This window comes from Dermacentor silvarum, chromosome 4 (genome assembly GCF_013339745.2).
Source record: "Dermacentor silvarum isolate Dsil-2018 chromosome 4, BIME_Dsil_1.4, whole genome shotgun sequence".
Lineage (NCBI taxonomy): Eukaryota > Metazoa > Arthropoda > Arachnida > Ixodida > Ixodidae > Dermacentor > Dermacentor silvarum.
Genome location: NC_051157.2, coordinates 148939996 through 148966948, shown reverse-complemented (window position 1 = coordinate 148966948; position 26953 = coordinate 148939996). Strand labels below are relative to the sequence as shown.

Sequence of the window (26953 nt, the reverse complement as noted above, 5' to 3'; positions counted from 1 at the left end):
AAGCACTTACCCAAAGTGGTGCATGTGGTGCGGATGAAGCTGTATATCTGTCGAACTAAGTTTTGTTTGTTCTTTTCTGTTTTTTTTTTGTGGTTTTGTTTTGCGCGTCTTACTCTGTGCCATTTGTACATCGCCCTCATATGCTTAAGTTCCGCATCGGGACGATGCTTCCTTCAGAGGGACGCAAATGCCGCGCCTGTACTCCGATGAAGAGGAGGACTATGCAAGCAGGCATGCGTGTTTCTATCAAGGCGCGGTAAAGAAGTTGCAGTAGCGCGCTGTGTTAAAAAAGGTGACCTGCTGCTATTCCTCTTGATCAGGGCTGTGCGAACTCTGTTTTTGATGTTGCGACAATATGTTAAAAACCTAATTGGTGATTGTTTTAATTAGTCGATTATGCATTTCAATTTTTTGTGCAAGTAATGTCCACCTCTTCGAGTAGACCAGCTCATGAACTAGAATTGTGCTATCTGCCACAGGCAGCCTTTAAAAGTTTTTTGAAAGTGTTCGCTGAAACACCCCGTATTTATGGTCTCTGCATGCAAGAGGCGATGTTTTCATCTCTAATGCGTAAATGTTGTAAATAATTAGAAGAGCTTTTTTTAAATTTTATTTTGTCGCCAGTTGTTAGCATTGCCTACTCAAAAGAGAATCTATATTGAGACACATATCACGCACATGCTTTTCACACGCTGTTGATAGAAGACTCTGCCAAAGGGGTCACTGAAGTCTGCAGGTTTTTTTTTCGGGGTCAAAAAAGCACGCAAAGTAATTTGAAGTGAGGTGAACATACATCAACATATTCATTCTCTAGGTATAGGCTATCTATTTAGTTGGCTACCTCCTACTCTTTAAAAAAATATAATAAACTTTGTCCTGTGTATATATTAAAATATATTGCGTCTATGCATGGTGTTCTCAGCGGAAATGAAAAAAAAAAAAAAGACATGTTGAAGTGAGGAAACAGGATAAGGTAGCGGCGCTGGTGCTTCTAATGCGCTTGTCCTCCTATTGTCAGGCTTTGCCGACATAAAGCGAAAGTATAAATTAAAGGCCATGCACGTCCGCGCCAACAATGGTGCCGTAAGATTTAGCCACAACAAAAGTGAAAATGTGGAGGCAACGCAAGAGAATCCTCAAATAACGTGGGTAACAGAACTCGGGTAATAACAAGGGGCTGGGGGGAAGGGGGGTTGGCTACGGATCGCCGGGGGGGCTCGAGCCCCGGAGCCCCCCCCTCTCGGCGCCTATGCAGTGGCACATACTGAATGGCTAAATCAAAGAAAAGAATACGCAAATAAAAAAATCCTTCAATTATAATTTCCCATTTCATGGATTAACAGATCGGTGCGCTTCAGAGAGGCCTCCGAGTCGACATTATATATGTTCAGATTTTTGTCTAACTTTTAAATAATTTTTAAACAATCTTTAAATATTTTCTTTCTTTCTTTTTGTCAAACGCCGAACTCAACTGGACATACGTGGTCAGCATACAAGTTTCATATGAGTACTTCGTGGGTACAGCCCAACGTTACTTGGGTACAGCCCTGAGACCTTTAGAATAAGCAGTACCCTTCAGCCCATAGAGTTTCTCACTATAACACTATGCATCAGCCAGCAGCCAAGAATCAGGAAACTCTTGGAAGAAAGCTTCGCTGTAAGAAATTCCGGCTGCGCTTGTATGCTACAACCGCAGCGACCTCAGAAACCGAGCTAGGGTGGCTAGAATTAGGGTGACTTTGACCAATGTACCGAGCTAACCAATGTACCTTGACGTCATTAATCACTGCTACTCGTTACCGAAACCGAAACTGTTTCGCAAAAAGAAGTGTTATAATAAATTATTCAGAATCTTCTAACTAGTGCCAAGAGTTTAGAAGTCTTCTGTTTTTATTCACCGCGAAATGAAATGAGAAGTTGAAAATGTAATGACAGTACCTTATTACCGCACCCACCCAGTGTGCAGAAAAAATGTTCTAGGTTTTATAAAATTATTAAAATAAATTTAGAAAGTTTTATCTGCTGCACATTTTCAAAACAGTGAATGAAAATATTTTTGCATACGTGCTTGCTCGTGTGAAAATTGCGTAGCGCGCCTCTAGCGGTGGTAGCTCATACCTTTTCGCGCGCTCTCAAGTTGCAAATACGCGTTTTCCGAAAGCTGGCAAATACAGGAAAGACTAGCTAAGATTACAAATGATGGATTCCAGCGTGCGCGATCAACTTGAAAGCGAAGTCGTCTACGATCGTCATGTTGTAAGTCACCGGCACCTTTTTTCCTCTTTTTCTGTCTTCCAAGATCTGCCTCGCGTATCGGTATAGCCTTCGACGCATTCGATTAGTTTCGTTGGCGACTCGTGTAGCACCTTGTAAAGTGTCGCTTGTCAAGTCAAAGGCTCGTTATACCTTAACAACCGGGTCATTCGTTGCTGCAGGCGACGTACAAATGGCTTGCGTCGAAGTTTGATCTTCATACAAACACTGCCAAAAGGTGAGTCTGCCTCGCTACGTTAGTTGCACGTCTAACTGTCACCTGATGCCCTATTCGTTCGTTTTTGTGAAGGTATCTGAAGGAGTTTACGAACGAACAAGAAGCCGATGGAAATAATGTTACCGGACATTGCATTATTACTGGCAAACAAGACAAGGTTCGTAAGTTTTTCTTTGTTAAAGTGTAGTTGAAACGGGTGTGGCCTCGGTGCCCGTGTCCAACTGCGGAGGAACGCATACATTTTATCATGCGCTGTCCCTATTTTTGAACCCTGTCGCAACGAAGACGTCGCACTTAAAGACAGACAAAAATGTGATCTAACGTGCCTATTTGTTGAGTCACATAATGGAACAACCCTTCGGTTTGGATCATGCTGGCGTTTCTGTACAATGACAGTGCTTTATTTTGAGAGAATGCTTTAGGTCGCGGCCAGGTCCGATTTTCCTATTCAGATACATGTAAAGCAAATTGATCTTTTTTTCAACTTTTGTTTTTCAGGAAACACGTTGAGTACAAAGTAAAGGATATTGAATAGCGCATGTCCGTGAGAGGAATACAAGAAAAGACAGTGCTCGGTCTTTCCTTGTGTTTTTCAAACGTACTTGCACATGGTACACTAACAGGCCGCGGTTGTGACTACAAATATCTAGATCACAATTTTTTTGAAGCAAATAAGCCAAGTGTAAAATTACCTTTAGTGCCCTTTTAAAGTCAGTAAAATCTTGGGGTAGTGCACGTTGATTTTATTGCCAAATTCCTCTCACTTTCAGTATGCATGGTAGTACAGCCCTGCATTGCTTATGTACTGATCAGTCACATGTAACTTCTGCTGTTGAGCTTGTTGGCAGTACCTAGTGTGGTCTGTCAGAGAGTGTGTCAACGGCCTAGCTTGAACAATTTAGTGGTTGTTGAAACATATTGGCCAACTCATCAGAATTTTACGCAATGGTTAGGTATTCGGGCTCATTCTACTATTTTACGGATGTTTCGTCAAGGTCTTCGAAAATTGAATTCTCTTGGCGAAAATGTTTCTCTCATCGGTCTCCAACCATACCCTCGGGAATCTTCTCATGGTCAAAGGACATCAGTGGGACACCTGCTGCCTGCAAGTTTATTCAGACGAGTTTCTGAAACAGGCGAAAATCGGGAAACTGCAAAGTTGCTGAAAAAGTCACTGTGATCTAAGAACAGTGTGTTGCTTGTCATTTTCTGCTTTTTATAAATTTTCTGCTGCTTGTGTGCTATGTCTAAGGATAAATGATAGTTAATAAAGTGTGTACGTATGTATGCCACAAAAGGTGTGCACTCAGGGCGAACTTAAGACAAAATTGGAAGGCAATTGAACCCCTAGACGATGCCTACCTGAGCGAGCTGGGAGTGAGAATGGGGCAGGCTCTCTGCGCACAGCACTAGATCTATCGCATAACCCCTCATGGGAGGGGAATAGGAGCAGTGTTAGACTGCTGAAAAGTTTTTACTGCACTATCTTTGGGATCAGCCCATATTTTTAGACAGCACTATCTCCGGGATCGACCCACGAAAAAGGATAAAAACACATACCCGATACGGAAAAGGGGGGGTAACTCATCAAAGAAGACATTGTCCTAAAAAAATTCCTGCCATTCCCCCCCTCCTCCCTTCTGGTGTCAGGTCCGCAAGATGCTTATGAATATTAAAATTCACAGGTTAACAGGTATGCTTGAAATATTGCAGTGACAAAGGTGCACTGGAGCCATTTGAAGGGCTGTCATTGCTTTGTAATGGATAGGAATATATTCTTGTTATTTGTCGCGGCTTGGGGGCTGTGGTGCTCTGCCACTGAACATGCCCTGGCGGTCTTGATACCTGGCTGCAGTGGCTGTGTTTTGATGGGTATGGAATGCAAAAATGGTTGCGTACCAAGTTTTGGGTGCGTGTCAAAGAACGCCATGTGGTCAAAATTAACCACGGAGCCTCCCCCCCCCCCTTCATTATGTGGCTAGCCCCTGTGTTACTTGGGGATGTTAAAGGCAAACTGTACTTAAATTTAACTTTGACTAAATTTGTTGTAACCGAGTCGTATATATATATATATATATATATATATATATATATATATATTCTAATAAAGCAATCTTGGTAAAGTTGCAGGGTTGCTAATTGTGCAATTTTCTTATTAGCAGCCTCTAAAGCACCTAAGCAGACAACGTGCGCAACTGGTAGTTAGCAAATATGACATAAAGAGCTCAGCACTTCGCCTCCGAACATTTTTAATGCACCATGGGGGTTGCTAACTTCGGAGCTCATGCCATGGAGGCACGCGAGATCTCAGCGGTCTAGGCCATGCGTCACTTCCTTCGAGTAGTAATGACAGTATTTAAAAAATTTTTCACTTTTGGTTCAAAAGCATGCATTTTTACTAACTTTTTACGATGCATGTACTTGTGTTTGAAACGTAAAAGTTTGAATGGAGGTTGCTATGCTGTCTGAAACGAGGATTTCTATGCAGTCCGAAATTTCGTAGGAGTTGGCCTTTAAGCCTGACCTGTCAGTTATTCTACATGTTATAAGGTTACACTGATTGATGAACTAGACAAAATTCAAAATCGGGTGGCTAGGTTCGTCTTGGGACGGTACAAGAGGGGGAGAAAGCTGCACTGCTTTCCTTGCGCCGACAAGAACTGCGGTTGAAATTCTTTTTTCAGATATTTAATGATAAAACAGGAATTAACAAAGAAAAATACTTTATAGAACCTCATTACCGTTCATATAAAACTGACCATGCTTTAAAAATAAGAGAATTGCGTACCAGGACGGACCTATTCGCAAAATCATTTTTTGTTGGAACCATTAGAGTGGAACAAGTTGTCTCAAGTGCAAGTGTGCTGTAAAAATGAAAATTTGTTTATGTCAATGCTGTAACCCCCCCTGCTGTAGCGCCTTCGGGCAATGCGGGGTAATCTCTGAATTAAGAAAAAAGAATAACGAAAAAAGATGAACGCTGACTGAAAGAGGCAGAATTCTTGCTTGGTATGTAGTCATTGAAAAATGTTGTGATTGCACAAAGAATTAACTCTCATTTCCATGGCCATAGCTCTACCGCATCATCCTGACAGCCAACCAATCAGTGCCTGAAACTAAGAAGGACCTGACAACTGTGACAGGAGTTCACGCATTCAGTGCCCAACCTTCAAACTTAGAGGTGAGCCCAGGCACACATTGTGCTGCATTAAGTTTGATCTTGAAGTTTTCTTCTGTGCTTTTCTGAGTCACTAGCTCATTTGTGGCTGTTTGAAAAAATAATAAAAAAACAGAAAGATGTGGGGGCACTCTTAATTAGAGCCTGAGGCATCTGAAGTGTGGTTGACATTTGTATCAGGTCTTACCTTGACATTGAGTGTTGACACCATTGTGTTTTTCTTATTATGTGTAATGCATTTTTTTTTAGTTTACAAACATGCAGGATCTAGCATGGAAGTTTCTCTGTATCAGCGTTGAACGTCAAATAATACTGATGTCTTTATTATCTTGCAGGACTGCATAGACAGACTAACAGAAGCGGTGACATCCACCATCAAGCTGAGGTAAAGTTCCCGCTTTGCCTTGGTCTCTCTGTGATACTTTAGTATCCATGTTCGTGCAAATAATGCTTGCTTTTAGTTTTGTTATTGGCTGCACTTGGCGTGCACTTTTGAGTGATATAAGTGATATAATGTCATAGCTTCAGATATATATATAATGAACATTTGGGGAGGGAACATGGGCCTCTGTGTTTATTGGTTAGATCATTTGCTGTCATTGAGCGTTGAAGCTGTATTCACATTGGCTGGTATCATGGAACCAATCATAACTTGTGAACAAGTAATTTTATTTATTTATTTACAGAATACTGCAGGCCCGAAATAGGGCCCAAGCAGGAGGGGCAAATGTATATAAAAATATGTCCAAGTAATGCGTACAAATATTAGTATATAACAAGATTATATACATGGCAAGAAAGAGGACTAATAATTGTAAAAGCACAAAAAGGGAAAGGTACAAATGTTAGAAAATAGCAACATCAAGTGCAGGGCAATGAAGCGTAGCAACACAACGATATATAAAGTTGTTTACGCACTTGTAACACAACCAAATTGCCAAAAGCGTGTCACACGCAGATACAAAAAAAAAAAAATTACGAGGCCGTTACTGCAGCTGACGAGACATACGATAACCGAACCCAAGAAAACAGACAAGTGTAGGTATAAATTCGCAGTACATAAATGCCAGTGATGTCAAAGACTTATATGTTCTAAAAAATCAGCACTAGATAACTGTGAAGGAGGTATGTTGTTCCAATCTGTTGTGGTGCATGGAAAGAAAGAATACTTGAAGAGGTTCGTTTGGGCGTTATAAGGTGTTAAAGAGTCAGCATGATGATGCTGTGTTCGACGTGCTGTAAGAGGTTTTAAATAAAGATCTGGGTTTACAGACAAGAGATTATTCTTGAGCGAAAACAGAAATTTTAGTCATTGTATTTTTCTTCGTAATTGTAGAGTCTGGATATTATGCTGCATCATTAGATTAGAGGGAGTCACTTGTACGATATTTAGAATAAATGAACCTGACAGCTTTACGCTCTATCATTTCAAGAGCATCGGTGTTAGTTTTTGTATAGGGATCCCAGAGAATGCTGGCGTATTGGAGTTTAAGTCGAATTAGGGATGTATAAGCCGTTAACCTAGTACTAGGAGGTGTGTGTTTTAGCTTATGTCTGAGAAAGCAAGGTTTCCTGAATAAACAGTTACATATGTTAGAGATATGAGTACTCCAGCTGAGGTTGTTGGCTATTGTGATTCCTAAGTATAGTGTAGACCGCTTATAATGTAAGTCGCCGGAGTCGCGAATATCCCCACTATAAGCGGTACCACGCTATAACCAGAGCAACAATTTTCAAGGCCCTCACATATGCAAAACATGTGCACCGAGCCGCCATGCGTATGCGACAGTCGAGGAATGCGGCTAGAACGTTTGCATTCAATTTACAGTCGAATCTCGTTAATTCGAACCAAATCACGCGGCGGCGCCTCCGAATGGCATTGCTCCGGCACCGCCATAGATTAAAAGCTTAAGAGAGACCCCCCAATGTCGCGCGCGAACAAAGAAAAAAAAAAAAAGCGCTGGAAATTTCGCTCTCTCTCAAATGGCAAGGTCGCCGATTCTGCGTTGCGCCGAAACATGCGTGTACGTGCCGACGTCTCAGCCACGCTACCGCAGCCACGCGTAGAAAATGGCAGTGAACCCTTTTTTCTCCTTTATGCTTCCTCTACTTTCTAGTCACGTGTTGACCTTGCACGCTGCAGCTACGGCGCAGAGGGAAGCAGCGGCGCTGTCCCAGGCCGGCCAACAAAACTGCCCACACCGGCAAACGCCCGCTTCCCGATAACGGCAGAAAACGAAACTTCGGGGAGCTGGGCGCCGGGCCGGCTGGAGCGGCGGCGGGCGCGCACGGTGACAGTCGAAAGTGAGGGAGCTACGAGGGAGGGCGAGGGGAGCCACCGAAGCGGCGGACTTACCGAGGCGAAATCCGCTTCCCTGCCGCCCTCCTCCCTCACATTCCACGGTCTCCGCGTGTGCCCTTCGCCGTGCCGTGCCGGCGCCGCCCGCTCCCTGAAGTTTCGTTTACTGCCGTTGTCGTGAAGCGAGCGTTGGCCGGCGTTGGCAGTTTTTGTGGCCCTCGCTCGCTATGCGCGCCGTGATATTTCACGACTCACACTCAAGATTCTGGTTTCAGCCTCACTGGCTGTTCTTTCGCACCACGTGCCCTTCTCCTCCACTTCATCTCTCTTTCTTCCTCGAGCACTCCGTTTGAGGGGAGCGTTCGCCGTCTCCGCTGACTTCCGTACTCCCAGGCAGCCGCACTGTAACCGGTATTTCGTTTCCCGCAACTGCACTATAAGCGATACGTGTATACATGGAGTGCTATGGGAAAATTAATGGGAGTCTGAAAAGACCGCACTATATCCGGTCCTGCACTATAAGCGGTTACGTTATAAGTGGTCTATACTGTACTTGTACTCGCTGACTTCCGCAAGCAGTTCAGAACCTAGTTTGTAAGAAAACGACAGCTTTTTAATTTTCCTTCTAGTTATTGACATGTAGACTGTTTTACTGGTATTTAATTTCATGCTCCACTGCCGACACCACGAAAGAATGCTTTCGAGATTAGAGTTTAGTACTAATTGATCTTCATGACAGTTAATCTCATTGTACAGTACACAATCGTCCGCGAATAATCTAATTTGAACAGGGGAATTGATTTCATTTGTAATGTCATTAATGTATATCAAGAATAGTAAAGGGCCCAGTACACTGCCCTGGGGCACTCCAGATGATACTGGAAGTTTGTTGGATGAGTGATCATTAATTGAAACAAACTGCATGCGGTTAGTAAGATAAGCAGCCACCCAATTCACTAAGTAGGTTGGAAGGTTAATAGATTCTAGTTTATAAATAAGCTTACTATGTGATTGATACGAGACCAAACACTTTTACAAAATCTAGGAATATGACATCAGTTTGACCAGTCTTATCAAGAACACTTGCAAAATTGTGAATAACTGTTTAATTGTGTTACAGTAAACCCTTGCGAAAACCGTGTTGACAAGACGAAAGTATGTTGTTATCACCTATAAACTTATTAATTTCCTCACCTATGATATGTTGAAGTAGTTTGCAACATGATGAAGTTAGTGATATAGGATGATAACTTGTTACTAGTGCACCATCACCTTTTTTCAGTACAGGTACAACACGTGCCAAGAGCCAATCTTTAGGCAGGGTAGCTGAAGACAGGGACACTTGAAATATACCAACTATAAAAGGCGCTAATAACCAGCTTGTGGGGATTGCCGGGATCGTGTTGATTGCTCGCCACAACAATTGACATGCAAACCCCACTACATGACGCTACAACTGTGACGGGAGGAATCTCGTCATGTGGTGCTTATTGCATTTTGGAGCATGCGTGGTAAAGGCTTGATAAGTCAGCAGGACTTACGACCAAGGAGGGGACTGTGGTGGGCCAGCGCAGCAAGTGTGTGTGTGCGAGGCGTCTGTCGCTCCAAAGTGTAGGATAGCTGCCCGTGTGCTTGAACTTCTTGAAATATTTTTCCTGAGTGTAATTTTGAATTTTTGGTATTCAGTTTTGTTTCATTGTTGCAAGGCCTTTGTTGCTGGTGCTTACGGCTGGCGAAGTACTGCCCCGGTAGCCTACAGAAACCTAGCAGCATGTGCAATGAGGACAACACCATTTGTTTACGTACATAAGACATTTACATTTGTTTGAGAACATTATTCTTAAACTGTCTGATGAATTGCAAGTACAAGTGTCCACACCAGCAAGTGTCACCATTTGAGTCTGCACTTAGAAAGGTCTTGTTCAAAATGAAAACTCTCTACATTGGGGCCATTCTTGCCCTTGGAGCTGCTTTGTACCGAGTTATTTTGTCGCTTCGTTATTTGTCATCAGCAGTAGCGTATTATATGTCCACTGCAGGATGAAGGCCTCTCCCACCGATCTCCAATTGCCCCTGTCTTGCGCCGACTGGCCCCATCTTACGCCTGCAAATTTCCTAATTTCATCACTACTATCTAATTCCCTGCCATCCTCAGCAGCGCTTCCTTTCCCTTGGCAACCATTCAGCATTTCTAACAGATCACTGGTTATGTACTCTATGCATTACATGGCCTGCCCAACTCCATTTTTTCCTCCTAATGTCAACCAGAATATCGGCTACCCCCCGTTTCCCGTTTGCTCTGTAATCCACACCACTACCTTCCTGTCTCTTAACATTATGCCTATCATTTCTCGTTAGTTGTTCATTGCATGGTCCTTAGCTTCTTCTCAAGCTTCTCTGTTAACCTCCAAATTTCTGGCTTATATGGTAGTACCAGTAGAATTTAATGATTGTACTCTTTTTGTTTCAAGGATTGTGCTAAGCTGCCGGTCACGGTGTGCAGTTTAAATTGCAATTTGTGAAGTGCCAAAAAGCACCCACAAACACGGTAAACAGCATGAGCAGCTATGTCGTCTGCTAGCCCGGCATTCTAGCTATGGCAGTTGTGCCGCCAGTGGCTTTTCGCAATTGCGCTCCATTTACCCCTCTGTCACGTAACCCTTCGACTCTGTACTTGCAGTGTGTGCCCCATTTACTGTGAAGCGGCGCAGAGGACACGAGGCGCTGGGAAGCGTCTCAACGGAGTCTCAACTGCAGCAGAGAGAAAAGCTGTTTCACCTGCAAAGCCCCCTCCTCGCACACAGGTGAGTGAGGTTGCCTTACAGCCTTCAGACATCCAGAATATTCAACTGGAACTGAACAAAATTGCAGAAATGGCATGATTACAGCTGTTACTGTGCAACTTTTGGTAGGCAGGTACCCTCTATCGGGAACAATAGGAAAGGGAATGGAGGAGAGCGTGCCAGATAAGAAAGAGTGGTGGCCTTGCTGATCTTGTCGGTTAGCTTAGCCAAGCGCTCTTGCATGGTGTCGTTCGAGGTGGCGAGGACGAGGTGAGCGGGATGGGGTAGGGGCTGCAGGAAAAGTTCCCCGAGCAGAGCACCATGAGTGTTTGCATAGTGTTCACCCAAGAGCTGCCACATTTGGTGGGGCGTCTGGTTAGGGAGTCAGTCATTAAGCTCTTCCGTAGTCAAAAACTGTTGTAGGCGAGTTCATTCTGAAGGTAACATGAGTGTTAGTATTTTTTTAATGCTTTCAGCATTCTTTGGGAATTAAACGCAATTTCTTGTGACTGTTTTCATTGGCCGATCCTGATGATCGTGCAGTCTAACACAGTGGTAAAAACTAAAAATTGCACGGTGGCACCAGTGGTACAGAATAGACTGCTTATAAGGTAAGTTGCCGTAGTCGTGAATTGCCGCACTATAAATGGTACCGCATTATAACCAAAATAAAAATTTTCATAGGCTGTGCATGTGTAAAACACAGTAGACCAAGCAGCCACGTGTGTCCAGGAATCGAAGCATACTATTGGGATGGGCCCTCACTTTTGTTGGCGCGGTTGTTCTTCTGTTTTCCAAGTGCCCTACAGCCACTGCGAAGCATTTCGTGGACTTGCACCGAATTGCAACTTTGGTCGCAGACTCCAGATGAAACAACGCTGGTTAGGCCTAGCTGGTGGGGGCGTTTAGGGGCATGCCGTCATGGGAAGCTCGCCCTTTGTATATGTTTGTACCTGTAGATGAATACACGTTGATGTAGTGCGAGATCACGTGCACAGGTTGCCATATGCTTGTGACGGCAGCGCGCTTGATGCAGGGTTCGCAGGTGATCAGCCGGCAACTACTGCATATGTGTATAGCAAAAGTTCGAAAGTGCACGTACTGGTAGGAATGGCGTAGGCTCATGTATAGACAACGTTCCGAACTGATCAATTTGCAGAACACAGTTTAAACTGACAGTGTCGCGAAGGTCACACGCACAATATCTGAACTTCACGACGACACACACGCTGATGGGCTAACACGAAATGCACTCGTGGCCTCAACCGACTTATCCGCGGTGCTGGAGTTCTCAAAAGCAACAAATTGAATTTATCAACGAAATTTGTTTTTAGAACCTGCTCGATAACTAAGACATTTTTGCGACCTCTTCCGTGTCCAAAACATTCAGTCAGCAACTGTATTTACCGTATTTACTCGAATGTAACATGAGCACGATTGTAACGCGGTGGCCGACTTTTTCAGTGCACGAAAAAAATAAAAAAAATAAATAAAGCCGAGGATGTAACGTGCGATGAACAGAAAGTGAAATGGTACCTTTATTCAAGGAATAAATTCGGAAACGAGTTCTCTTTACTTATCATCATTATCTGAGAAGTAGATGGAGCTTTTCTTGGGCTATCACTTTGTGAGATAGTTTCACTTTCGTGAAATTTCGCGTGACTCTGCACCGAAAGCGTCCCCGACTAGTGTTTCTGGCGCTGTGCCAAGCACGTCAGTGGCAAGAGTGCTGTCAGTCGTATACTTCTAGGGGCTCAGTGCCGAAACGAGCCCAGCCTTGCGAAAGCGAAGCTACAGTGGAATCTTGATGATACGATCACGGCTAATACGAATTTCCGGATGATACGACTTTTTCTGTGGTCCCGGCCAAGCCCCATTACTTTGCAACGTGCTAGAGTACGGTTGTTATGAATAGATTTTTGACCCGCGTTGGTTGATATGAATAAACGCCGCCCCACCGACGGCCGAGAAAGAGAACAGCGCGCAGTCACGCCCTTTCTCTTTTGGTGCGGAGGCGCGGATGCGGCGTCGGACAGCGAATAGGCCGCGACTGGGAGCGAAGAATTTGAAGCGGTGGCGCTTTTCTTGCTTTCGTGCTTTTCCTCCTTTTCGGCGGCCGCCCATCGGACAGAGTGGCTGCTGTGCTTCGGGCCGCGTTCTTTGTGTTTGCGCCATTTTGCCTAGTCGCAGCGAGCTATGTCTACCGAGATACGATCTCGGCTGATTCGCGTGGCCGTACGCCGAGGCGCGGGAGCCTCCGTTGGCGCGTCTTCCGTCGACTGCGTTATCGGTGCCGATGGCACAGGGCGATTGTCGGTTTCGCTGCCGGAGTCACACGGTGCAAGATAGCGCGGCACGTAATCCACGGTGCGAGTAGCGCGGCACGTTCAGTCGGGTGCTCCTCCGCTTCTCCCGCTAATCGCCGTATTTTTCTTGCCGTAGGAGGCTTGCGCTTCCGTATTCCGAAGGCGTGCTTCGTCCAAAATTTTTTCTCCAACGAGCGACGATCCATCACTAACCTGGGAGCTCTCAGTAATCCGAATTCTGCTGTGTCAAGTGAAGACGCCGGTGTGGTTTACGAAGCAGACAACTGCGGTTGCCATCTTGCCTCTGCCACAGCAGCAACCAATGGAGAGACGCCTTTCAGCACGGCAGCCAATTGGAGGCCGCTTTCATCGGAGGGTCTGTGTGACTACCTATCATAGACCCGCGCTTCTTTTGAGTTTGCGCGTTTGTTACAAGATGGCGACGACAAATGAATTGAGAAGCGGAACGGCGAAACTTTGAGCTTTCGAAAGATACCAAGATGGCGGTGCTCGGTGGCTGAAAATACGATATGTCTCTGGGAATTGCGGTGATTTTGCGCCATTTAAAGCTGTTTTCTCGCCCTGCGCACTGACGAATAAATCTTTTTCGGCCACTTTTAGCGCGTTTTCAGCCAAACCATTTTGATACAGCATAGATTAGGCGTTGCAGATACCGAAACGCGTGGTTTTCAAAAATAAATTTTTCTCTCGATTTTCGCAATCTGATGCTCTCATCCCCCCATAATTTAGCTAGTTTTAATTGTGTTTCGATGATATCAATTTCGGCTAATACGAATATTAAAGACGATAGTCTTTCTTGGGGAACTTAAACGCTGAAAATTTGGTCTGTCTGTCTGTCTGTCTGTCTGCCTGCCTGTTTGTCTGTCTGTCACCCGATTCAGCCACCCGGCCAAAGTTGGACCACTTGCTTACCGCCCACACTACTTAAACTGGTACGGCTGTTCATACTTGTGAACGTTATCGATCACAAAGTAAATATTACGCATATCTGAGGCGCGACATCACTAGGTAAGTATTAGGAGGTGTGTTCCTTTAATAGAAAATACATAGATACGTAACTCTAAAGACCCTAGTTTCTTAAGCTGCGCTGAAAATGCCATGCTATGCGCGCCGACGAACGATGTTCCCCGACTGTGCGCCGACGAGCGCCCTCTGACATGGAGGAAGGAAACCCTCTGCACAAGCTCATGTTTCCCGATGTATTGCCAGATGGCGTCCATGTCTCACGCAGCGCCTCCTCAATTTTATCAATGCCAGCCAGATGCGGCCGATTCAACATAAAGGAAGCGCTGTCTGAGGCAGGGCAAAACATAAATGGCCGCTTGATGAAATAATGCGGTAAAATGAAATCTGTTCAAACAAACCTTCATGCCAGGACGGAAATGGTACGAGAACAGCATCACGGGTGGCCGCGGATCAGACTAGCACTCATGTAGTACGGCCGGCAGAAGACTATCGTCTTTCGACGACATTTGCAGCGAAGCACGCAGATACGCGGCAAATTTTTTTTCGTGACCCCGTGAGATTCGTATCATCGAGATTCCACTGTATTTCCGAAAGTTATCGCCTGCGAATCAAGTCATCCATGCGGTGGAGCTCGTTTGAGATTAAGTACTTCTTAGAAGACCGCACAACCATTTCATTCGGGGACATTATGAGGCCCTTCCAAATGCTCTCCGTTGCCATAATGTTGCGAATGAATGTAGTCGAAGCGTGAAAGGCTGCAGGATAATGCAGCACCCTAACACCAGTCACAAGCACAGCAAAAATGGCGCTGATTCCGCCAAAAAAGAAGTTTTGACTTCGGTTGACTTGTCTACGGATTGAATCGAGTTGTAAAGGTACAGGTTGCCAAAGTGACGTTAAAAACCGTGAAACTTAGAATATTTGTTTTAAAATCGTAAATTTTGCTGTTATTCGAATGTGACGCGAGAGTCGAGTTCAAGCAACAAAAATCGTGAAAGAAACTCGTGTTGCAGTTGAGCAAATACGGTACTTTCCACATACAAACTGCAGAGCAACAGTGCGGGCTGCCTGCCGTTGACAAGCGGCCGGAGTGAATTGCTTCCGTCACCTAAGCAACCCCTACGGGCCCGCTGAACTAGCACACTGCCACTGCATTCTTGCTTTTATTGCGATAGCAATTATATGGACACTCCAAGGGGATTTCTGCCATCGGCGTCGCTTTGAGGTTCCGTATAAAGTCCAAGGGTGATAAAATCATCACCGCGCGCTGTCTGCTCTATGTGCGCATGAAAGCACGCGAGGCACGCGCACTTTCACGGGGAGCGAACGCACAGCGGAAAGCAAACGCGACGTCTTCCGTGGCATGAAAGGCTGTGGGGGCATGGGAGGGAGGGAGGGGAGGCGACGTTTAGCTGCAGCACCAAATGCCTATCTTGCGACCGGGCACAAGGGGAACTGGAATCTTGCAGGCAAAACGAAGAAAAGCGGGAAGGCAGCACGGGAGGGAGGGTGTTTGGCTTCTGCTCTGCGAGCAACTTGTACTTTGCGCGGCGGCGGGCGGTTGCGTGCATTGTATCTTGAAAGTGATTTGCAACACGGCCCTTACCTTTGTATGCGCTGTGCTTCTGATGCTCAGTTTCCGTTGAAGCGATAGACCGCACGAACCTTCGCTCGCTGCTGCTGGCGTGCTCGCTCATGCCAGCACTTTCACAGCGGTTGTGTGCGGTCATCGAGTGTGATCTCTTCATGTTTGCTTTCGTCATGATTCATCATGCTTGTTAATTTAGTTAGTAAGCGAATGTTTCCAAGTTTATACAGCTGAGAAAACTACTATCCTTACTCCGTATAGCTCTCAACTAATTTGCTATTGCAATTGATGCTTCGCCTTTCGGGTGAAACTGCAACATTTTTTCCCCCCTTCGTCCGTTCCTTGTACATTCACTCACTCCACGTCTCCCCATCCTCCTCCACATTGCCCTCGCCGCAGTCCCCTCAGCCGGCGCACCTCGTTGAGAAGCGCACGTGCTGCCTGGCTTGTCTGTGGGATTTCTCGGCAACCACATTATAACTCGTATTTCGTCTCGCTTGGCTGCATTATATGCAGTATGCATATACATTGAGTTCTATGGGAAGATAAACGGGATTCAGAAAAGATCGCATTATATCCGGTCCCGCACTGATAAGCAATTACGTTATAAGTGGTGTGAGTTGTATAGCTGGTGGTGGTACCGTTCGGTACCACACAGTGGCGGCACGAAAGCAAAGCCAGCCACGCTGTTGCGTTCACTCCACCCCCGCGGCTGATAGTGTCGCCCACTAGAGCGCCGCTATCATGAAAAGTGCTGGCTGCAGGTAGCGAATGCTTTGTCTACTTCTCGCTTCAACACTTCACCGAAGCTCATGATTACGCAATCTCCAGTACTAAATGCGCGGGAAGATGGTGCACATGATGCCACACCATCTTAGCACATCCACTTTGCACATACAGCAGATTACTTCTAAAACATGCTGCGCGGGCTGTTTATGTGCTCAGCCTCGTTGATAACCATGTGCAACCACAGCTGCGCTAGAAAAGGAGGCGCATGCAGTTTACCGCGACCGCGGTTAGACGGCTCAGCTTGTACTGAAAGCCATGCGCTCTACTCTTCGTGTTCCATTTCGTTGCAATAGTGCCTCTCTGCTACATTAGGGTGTAATAGTATCAGATCAGGTCTATTTAGTAATGGGAAACAGTGTTGACTGCCAGGGCATACTCCCACAAGGAGAGCAATGCCTGTTGTGTGTGTTCGGCCACACATGTGGTGTGGTGGTTCTTGATGGATGATCTTCAAGGAGGTAGTGTCGATCTGACCCCTCTGTTGCAGAATACAGATTATTGAATATTGGAGCCTGTTCATGGCAATGTTGATGTTGTGCATTGTTGTTGTGATGACATTGACTGCATAGGTCAGCATTTTGTAGCATAACGCACTAGGTGACAACCACCCGGTTCTTCTTGAAGCGGCTTTTGTTTAAAAGTTGTTTTACAGCCGACTTTTATTAATATGCTCCTTATGGGACCGACGAATTTATCCAATAATCCAGGTGGTCGAATTAAACAAGCCGCAGAAAAAGTTGCAGTTTCGCTTGAAAAGCAAAGCACTGATTGCGGTACCAAATTGTTTGACAGTTATACGAATTACAGATAGTATTTTTATCGGCCGTGTAAACTGCTGTAAACATTAGCTTAACTAACTAAATTAACAAGCATAGTGTCATGCACGCACAGACAAACATGAACATCACTTGATTACCGCTGACAATCGCTGTCAGTACACTGATGTATTGAAGAGCGGCAGCAGTAGCGGGCGTTTTGCCCTTCGTGGTGCCTCTCACTTTAACATGAATCGGGTGCGCGTGAACAGAGCGCACATGACGCCATCGGCTATCTTGGGCTGCCTAGGCTTTGCACCCACTACAAATTACCTCCAAGATAGGGCGCGTGCGGCCGCGCTCAGCCGTGCCAAGCATAGCCACAGGTGGGGTAGAAAAGAAGCGTGCTAACCTGCCCGCTCCCCTCCTTGTGCTTGCGAGAAGACAGCGCAGATTCCCCCTGCCCTCTCTCTTGTGCAAGTTAGATCAAGCCACCATCCTTCTTGGCTCACCCTCGCACGCTTGCCCTTGCACCTACAGCATACGGCGCGCAGCCGTGACTGTATTGCACTTGGGCTGTATACAGAACCTCATGGCAATGATGGAAATTAGCCTGGAGTGTCCATATACTCATTGATATCTCAATAAAATTGGCAAGACACACCGGTGATTCATCTGGCAGTATTTGTCCGATTCTAACGCGCACCCATTTTCTATTTGTACAAAGTAGAAAACTAACGTAGGAATGACATTAAAGCTCTTAAACTAAGTAGACATCTAACATGCACCCAATTTTTTAGCATAAAAAATGGGCAAGAGTCTGCTATGTCGGCTTCGCTGCATGGTATTTAAATGCAACTTTGCTGCAATACACCTGTGTCGCCGTGAAGGCAGTTTTGGTGTTGTATCTGACGCACCGCGCAAGCAATTTTCAGCCCAATTTTCTTGAAAAAAAAAAGGTGCCCATTCGAATCGGATAAATACCATAATCAGACATTGTGAGCTACGGTTAATGCTTGAAAATCTTCCTAGGGCAGGCCGAAAATAGGCATTTTTGCCAGGAGATTCTTTGAACTCATTCACTGGCCCCTAAGCTCCACCGAAACAGACACTGCCACAAAAGGTTTGCTACTGGGGTCTCTAAAGGGTTCGCTATAGGTGTCTGCTGACTGGTCACGTCAAATTGTTTGGCTAATTTAAAGGCTAATTTTAGGATCGAAATAACGAAAGTTCGGGCTATAAAAATGCATAGGCGCCGGCCGGGGCCTTTAGTTCAGTTCGAATTAACTGAAAATTTTAATTAACCGAAGTCGTCTGTGTTTACTACTGTAACGTAGTTTCTTGTCCTGATGTGCACTTTTACGGTCCTTTGTTGATTTATGTTTTTGGCAGCGATTTAAATGTACCTTTTTATGGCAATGAGCACAGGTTTGAAGTCAGTACTTGTATTATCTCGTGATTTTGTTTGTTTCATGCTTTTTAGTAAACCCTGAATGGAACATGGATGTAATCGGCTGTCGAACCTATAACTATTGAGCTGTGCATGTGCGCTGCTGCATTTCATCACGCTTGTGTTATATGTAGGTTGATGCCGTGCTTATTCTATATCCACATATTGCAGTGTAGTGCAGCGTGTTTGTCAAGCATACTTCCTCCACTGCTGTCAACACTTGTTGCAGGAATCCAAGCCACCGGCACCACCAAAAAGTGAGCCAGCTAAGGCGGAGAAAGTTAAGCCTACATCCACATCTGTAAGTGGACACATTTCCTAATTTTTTCTGCTAACGATATAATTGGTCCATAATTTAGGGACTCTCAGATTCTTGTTGCTTTGTCCTGTGCATTTCATTCAGTTGAATCGAACTTGTGCTGAGGAAGACATAATGTTGCATGAGAATTGCCAACTTGAAGCCACATAGGTGGCCTTTCATTGCCACCAGGCATTTATAAACTTGAATGCATTGTGCCTTTGCTGCTTGTTAGAGGAAAGGGTTGCCCACATATTCAAGTAAAGTCAATGTCTTATGTTTTGGACTCCCTAGGGGTTACGAAACTGTAAGAAATATTGGGCAGCCCAAAGATATGAATGCATGTCTTTAACTGTCCTCAAGAGCTGAAACCGCTATAGCTACATTTGAAGTAGCTCTAAAGGCCTGCCACTACACTTATTAGGCGTCTCGGTGTTTGTACTATGACAGGAGACGGGTCTGTGGGTATGATTAAGGAAACACTATGTCCCGTGATAGTGACCCCTTCCCACTCTTGGTATGTTTCACTGCAATACATTGCGTATGCTTCACCACGCAACACCGCTGTATTGTGGAAAAGCTGACTTTTAGAAACTAGCATCATGCAACGTTTTAGACCCTTGCTGTGCTTTCCGCGCTTTGATGCCATCGGTGAGGATGAAGAAGGTGGATTCGACACCATGAGCAACAGTGGCAAATTCTTTAAATTTAAAACACAACACTGAACAGCAGAAAGCTTGATAGCGAACCTTGAAGCAGCTAGGTCTAACGACAGCACCAAACTATACTTTGTTTCAGTAGTTCTATGTAGCAGAGCCAAGGCTGCGGAACCGCGAGTGCAGATTCTTGTACAGTGAGATGTAGTGCCACAGTTTGGAACCTGTTGGATGACTAAATGGCCTTGACAAATGGTCTTATTGGCAGGTGTTTACTTGGAAGCTTCTCTGCAGATTGCACGGTGGTTTACTGCGCGATTTTGCTTCGTTCTTTAATAAAATATTTATGAGGCTCTGGGATACTGAAAATCGAGTTTCTCACTTGTTTGAATGAAAATGTACAAAGAGCAAGAAAAATAATGCAGCGCTGCCCTGCAGACAATTAATTTGCAATGAAAAAGTACAATCAGTTGCTTTGACAGTGGTTAAATTCATATGTGTAGCTGGCACAGCCACACCACCACGGAGGACTCCTTTCTGGGCAGTGCTTCGTCCTTCGCAAAAATGGCATCCACAGACTACTCGCTTGTGTGTTATCCTTCCAAGCTGCTTCTTTATGTGAAAGGAACAAATAGATCGGCATTGAACATGCTTGTAACACTGTGGAAGGTGTGCGGTAAAAGTGCTTGAATTCTTATTAAGAAAACGGCTGCACTTACGAATGTCAGCGAGTGCACTCTGTACAAGCGGATGTTACAAGAGGGATCAAGAGATGGCGCCACCGTCCCCTGTGGCATGCTGGCCAAGTGCTCTTACTGAACCCTCTGCTTCCGCTGTCTCTGCAACCATCCTTCTCCTCTGTATCTTGAAATATCTTGAAGACACGTGCATTTTTGATGTTTTGGTTGAGCCAATATGAAACAAATTTTCTACCACTGCTATAACAACAGCTGGTCTTGCGGCGCAGTTGCAGTCTTAGCAGATGCTGCTGCTACCTGTGCTGCAGTGCTCGCCGCTAGCAGGCGACCGGGCGCGGAAAGGCAGCTTTAATCAAAGAAACCTATAGCTCCCACTGTGCTGCGCCTTACTGAAACAGAGTATACTTCTATGGCTGCCAGCAGATCGGTGTGCGAGAGCGCTGGTTCAAGGCTGACATAATCGAAATGGTGGTGGTGGTGGCTTTAATTAATACCAGTGTGACATGGCCACTTTCCATCGTGATCGAGCCCGATCCTAATTAAAATTCTTGACTGGGATTGGCTTCCTCCTGCAGCTTGCGCAAGGTAACCATTTGTGACCAAGAAATTTGATGCTGGTCGGCCTCAATCCCGATCAAAAGTGTGCCATGTAACGCCTATATAATGCTGTTTTGGACCTGCATTCATGGCAAAAAGTAAAAAAAAAAAATCAGACTGCAAAGGGTTTCGGCATCCGAATTTTAAACGCACTTATGAATCGGGGTTATGGGGTACATGGCAGTGCCGCGAAGGTGTCCGCGTTATCAGGCATGTCCGAAAAATCGTTGTTGACTGTACATCATCAGCTTCATGAACTTCCTTGTTCGTGATAGCATTTCCTTGTCCTTACTAGGTGGTATAGTAGCCGTGCAGTATCAAGACAGTGATATGATGATATCAACGTTACAGCAGTGCAGAATAGAGAACAAGTAGTGAATTAGAGCAATGAAATGGGTGCCAACAGAAAAGAAATAGATTTGGGGGTGGTAAATTTCATGATGTGATTAGGAAATGCAATTGAGTTGGCTTACACAAGACAGGGGCAACGAGATAGCCAGGAGAGACTTTGTCACTGTAGTAGACTTAACAGGTTGAAGCCTTTATGTCACAGCACATGAGGAATTTAAGTGAGTGCGCAGATGCACCAATATCAATAACGAGAAGTGAAACAAATTTTCAGTGCGCCATTGTTGTGTAAGAGTTAAGCACCGTAGCTGTCATTTTTCAATTTCCGCACTGTGCAGATTACCAAATTGCATGTTGTGTTTTCTGCACTGTTCCTTGAAAGCTGTAGTAGTAGTAAAAACTTTATTGTTAGCTTGAGGTAGTCCAGGAGAAATGGTCGGGCCCTGAGTCCAGGGCGCCACTGGTCTCCGCTGTTCGTCTGACCTGGTGTACTAGGGCCAATTGGCCCTCAAGGTCCGGGCTAGACAGGAGTGCCTTGCACTGCTCTGTTGGTGTGGTGCTTGTTGTGAGTTCCCCTGTGGGGCGTAAATCTGGATGGAGTTTAGTGCATCCCAATGTAATGTATATGAGTGTAGGGCTCTCTCCACACCAGGGGCATCCCGACCATGAGTATCTGGCTGGGAACATGGCGTTCATTCTGCGGAGGTGTGGAAACACTCCTGTCTGAATCTTTCTCCAATCATGTGCGTCTCTCCCACCCAGATCTTTGTGAGGGGGCGCATAGGTCTGTCGGGTGATTCGTTAGTGAGCAAGGATCTCGCTGGTTTTCCTATAATGATTTGCGGTTGGGACCTCCGGAGGCACTGTGAGAGCGTGCCCCATCACCCTGTTTGTGAGAGCTTGGGCGATGGAGTTTGCTTTCTCATTGCCTTCCAGGCCCTCGTGACCTGGGCACCACATGTGGTGATGGGTGCAGCCATTTTTTTGTCTACCCCTTGTAGCTCATGACTGCTGCATGTCTTATCATGAGTTTTCACTAATTTACTAGGCCATCATTTCCTAATGTTCTTTTGTCTTCATTACTCTTGAAGAAAGCTTCAGCCAAAACAAAGCCCAAGCAGAATGACCTGGCAGCTGCATTCTCCAAGGCCCGAACTGGAGGTAATACTCCTTTTGGCGTTCTACTGTGTTAGTGCTGTCTGTGTTGGTAGCACGCTGCATTTTGCAAGTGCATGACCTGCTTTGATTATGCCCAGAAATTAGTTTTTTTTTCTTTTTGCTGCGCAGCCTTGAAGGGCAGTGTGCACAAATATATTAAGTTAGCCTAGGCCGACAGATTGCACTTCAGGAGTTGCAAATGCTTACTGCAAGTGGAGCCTTGCTTATCCAGAAAGAACTAGGAAATGAGAGACAGGTGGTGGTGCCACATATAAATTCTAGCTCGGCTGTCTGTCAGGTCACAGATTTTGGCAGCATCTATGGTAGCAGCCAACTGTAAAATTTTCTTAAGTACATCGAATTAAAAATTGAGAAAAGCATCAACTTTGCAACTTCTTCGGACTCCTGCCACCTTAGAAGAAACAAGATACGAATAAAATATTGTGAGGTTTCCGATGTCATCACAAAAATTGTGCGTGCCACTATACTGGGTGTTCTTGCAAAGACTGCCCTCAAATTTTTAGAATCATCTGTGGCAGATAGCACTATACTTGTCCTTGAGCTGGATTACTGAAGAGGTGGACATTACTTGCATAAGAAATGGAAATGCATAATTGGCTAATTAACTAAATTTTTCTAATTAAGGTTTCAAAATTAAACTATGTCACATATGGTACTTTACAAATTGTAGCCGGTGAGTTTGCAAGGCATATTTGTCAGCACGTACGAGGGATTGTCTGTGAGCCATCATATGGTGTTTCACGGATAACAAAGCCAGGGCGCGTGCAGCTGTGAAGTGAACAGCGTAGCAGACGATGCTCACACTGGAAAGTGCCTTGTGCGCTTATCTGTACTATTGCTGATCTTGCTGTTTCTCGCCATTATAAGACGCTGACAACCTGTGTCGTTGGTGTTCATGCAATGTCATCAAAAACCCAGGAGGTGTACCTGGCAACCTGCTGCACATTTGTAGGCAAATTAAGGGACCACATTTTATAACGGTTCATTTAATTTTCTACTATTTACAGCCTTCGTGATTGGCTCTGACATAGCCGTGCTGCCGTTATCGATGTGATTGGGCACTTGGCGCGATGAAATAAGAATGTAAACTGAAATGCATCTTTATAAATTACGACCCCTGCTTACATTCTCAGTGATCACCTGGCTTATCAACATTTCTTGAATTGGCCGGCGGAGCGCTGTCAACCTCTGATTCAGGGCAACCCCCGTCACTGGAAGCCAGCGTGGAAAGAAATAATTTTCAGTGCGATTTATTAGCTTCCGCTTGCATACAGCTACAAGTGTTATACGAAGTGAAGGCCTTGGTGTGCTATGCCAGTATACCCATGAAACACTGTACATACAATATTGACAGTGAATATTGATTAGTGTTGACAGTTAGAAAAAGTCATCTCGATGACAAAGTGGCAGAAAGCGATCTTTCACGGTTCGTTGGCGGGGTGCAGGGGGCTTTTGCATTGACTTGGCGCATCCCTTTCTTTTCTGGCGGTCGATGTCAGCCGTGAAAGTCTGTGATCATTATAACGAAGTAATAGATAATGAAATCGCGGCTGCCCCTTCAACTTCAGTATAGCGAGGTTTTACTGTATTCGCATGCCCCTAGTTTTTACATAATCCTGTGCAGATTTAGTAAATACGCTTTTGTGTTCTTTTGCTGTACGTGTCATCCGGCTTTTTTTCTTTTCAGGCAGCATTGCTAGGACTTTTGTATTTTGTTTTGAATAAGCAGTATCTGAGATAGCTTTTGAGCAAGCTTAATTGGGCCACCTGTTGAATTGTATTAAGCGTTTTGAAAAAGCGTTCGAAAACTGTGACTTCATATCACTACTTGTTGCTGGGCTAGTTGGTTCATACTTATTGCATTGTAACAGGACGGGAAGCAATTTGAAGTAAGAACAGGAAAGGAGGTGCCCTCTCCTGGTCCTGTTCTTGGCTATGGCGTGCTACTGAGCTCGATGTCTCTGGTTTGATTCTGGTCGTGGTGGCCACATTGCGATGGGGGTGAATTTCAAGAACACTCATGTAGTTAGATTCAGGTGCACGTTACAGAACCCCAGGTTGTCAAATTTAATCCAGCGTTGCCCACTATATCGTGCCTCATAATCAGATAGTGGTTTTGGCATGTAAACCACCAGAATTAAATATGAATTTTTTTTTCCTGTACAGTTCTTTCTTCATACTATTTCGCCTCCTATCGCGCTGTTACAACTGTGACGTAGTTTTGCCCATTCTTTATGCTGAGCTCCAAGTGGCATACTGTGGGTGCATCCTCCTCTTTCAGCTGCAAGTGCATCAGCTAAATCGACACCACCTCCAGAGAAGAAGAATGCAGATGACAGTAAAAAGGCCCCCAAAGCTGCATCTTCTGGCAGCGAGGCAGTGAAGAGGAAGAGTGTTGACAAGAGTCCGAGTGAGAAGGCCACACCAGAAAAAAAGCGAGTGAAGACGGAGCCGCCAAATTCTCCTGAGGTGTCCTCTGCGACGAGGAAGAAGCCATCACGACGACACGTCATCAGGTGTGTGGCCTAAAATTTAGATCCATTAACTGAGTTTTTACGATTGCTTAGCACAGTCCAGGTCACATTGGGTTGTCATTTTACCAAGGTTTCCAGTGGATTTTGTTCATGGTTGTTGACAAGCACCTTTAGCAAATTTTTTTCTTTTGAGGATTTTATGAGAAATTTTTCGTAGCCTATGTTTAGCATGTTCACGAAAATACTTATCAAATCCCAGCAAGCTTTGCATGTTTTTCAGAGGCATTTCCTGCTTTGGCAGAAGGGCAATCATGATTTGCATACCTGTTTTTGATAATTGGACTTCGGTTAATTAGATTTTTCATGTAATTTTATTCCAGCCGAATTTCCCGGTTGGTGTCCATGCATTTCTGTGGGCACAAACTTTCGTTATTTCCTCTGTCTTGGCAGAGCTTAGGGCACAGTGAATGCATTGAACTTGCGTCAATCTTCCGTCGAAAGGCCTATTTTTGACCTGTCCTAGGAAGATTTTCAAGCAATAACTATAGCCCACAATGTCTTTACAGTATTTACCCGATTCAAACACGAGCCTTTTAAAAAAAAAATTAGGTCGAAAATTGCCTGCATGGTGCTATTGGACACAATACCAAAACTGTCTTCGTGACATTCGTATGCTTAACTGCATAACACGAATGTATTGCGGCGAAGCTGACTAAAAACTGTGCAGTGAAGCCTACTTTTGAAAACCGGCCGCCATTGTGCTACACATATTAGACTGTTTCCCGTTTTTCTTGCTAAAAAATCTGCTGCACATTAGATTTCTACAGTGGAACCCTGATTATACGACTTTGAGGGGACCATGCAAAACCGTCGTAGAATGCGGGCGCCATACAATAAAAAAACTAAGAATATAGGCAGCGACTCTCAATCTTACCCAAAAATGGTTACAGGCTGCCTCAATAAGCATGCGGTACGAACCTGCACTGCTCCAAGGAAGGTAGATGGAATATTATAAAAATTACCATACTTCTTCGATTGTAACAATTCTTTTTTTTTTTTTTTTCATTTTCATTGCTTGAACTCGACTGTTGCGTTACATACATATAACAGCAGAATTGACCATTTTAAAACAAATATTCTAAATTCCGGGATTTTTAGCGTTACGTTGGCATCCTGTGACTTTACGTCTCGATCCAATCCATAGATAAGTCAACTGAAGTCAGAACTTGTTTTTGGTGGGAATGGACGCTGTTTTCGCTGTGCTTGTGACTGGTTACGATGCTGCAATACCCTACGGCCTTTAGCAGCTCAACTCAGTTCGTTCGTGATGATATGGTGACGCAGCGCATTCGGTAAGACGGCTGCTTCGAGAGACGAGCAATTTTGATGGCCGAGGAGCTGGGAAAGTCCGCCGTGGCTTGGTGTCTCGATGGCAATGAGTCGATGATTTGCGGATGGTGGGAACAGCGACAGGCTCTCTTTAAATGCGAGGCCAGTCGGAAAGGAATGAAATGACCGCGAATGAAATGGTTGTGCGACCTTTTAAGAAATACTTAGATCTCAAACAAGCTCGACGGCACGGAAGATGACTTGATTCTCGTGCGATCACTTTTGGAGATGTTTCACTTTCGTGAGACTCGGCTCGTCCAGGCACCGAATCCCTCGAAGTATACGGTCGACAGCTCTCTTGGTGGCGATAGCGAGCTTAGGGCAGCACCAGAAACACTTGTCGGAGGATCTTTCAGTACCGAGTCATGTGTAATTCCTACAAAAGTGATTGCCCTATCTATAAAAGTGAGCGCCCAATATCGCCCAAGGAAACCTTCGTCTTCTCTTCAGATGACGAGGGCAGAGAACTAGTTTACGAATTGTGATTCCTTGAATAAAGGTATTTATTTTTCTATTCATGTTGTGTTACATTCGTGGTTTTATTTTTAAAATTTCACGTGACTTTACAATCGTGGTCGCGTTACATATGGGTAAATGCGGTATAGCATGGCCGTTACCAGCCGGCTGCAGTGTGCTCACATGCCAGCCTGCATCTGCTTAGGACGCTTCTTTTTTTTTTTCAGACGGT

General features: G+C 44.9%; 1 protein-coding gene across 1 annotated transcript in view; it reads left to right on the top strand.

Moving 5' to 3' along the window:
• Positions 1-2100: 2100 nt before the first annotated feature.
• Positions 2101-26953, top strand: part of LOC119450736 (DNA polymerase delta subunit 3-like) — a 37383-nt gene continuing 12530 nt past the window's right edge. Inside the window, exons 1-9 of the mRNA XM_037714248.2 lie at positions 2101-2256; positions 2436-2491; positions 2564-2648; positions 5565-5672; positions 6005-6054; positions 10649-10772; positions 18856-18927; positions 22315-22384; positions 24684-24918. Of these exons, the coding sequence (XP_037570176.1) occupies positions 2197-2256; positions 2436-2491; positions 2564-2648; positions 5565-5672; positions 6005-6054; positions 10649-10772; positions 18856-18927; positions 22315-22384; positions 24684-24918 (860 nt within the window). The 5' untranslated portion in view covers positions 2101-2196. The remainder of the gene's footprint in view (positions 2257-2435; positions 2492-2563; positions 2649-5564; positions 5673-6004; positions 6055-10648; positions 10773-18855; positions 18928-22314; positions 22385-24683; positions 24919-26953) is intronic.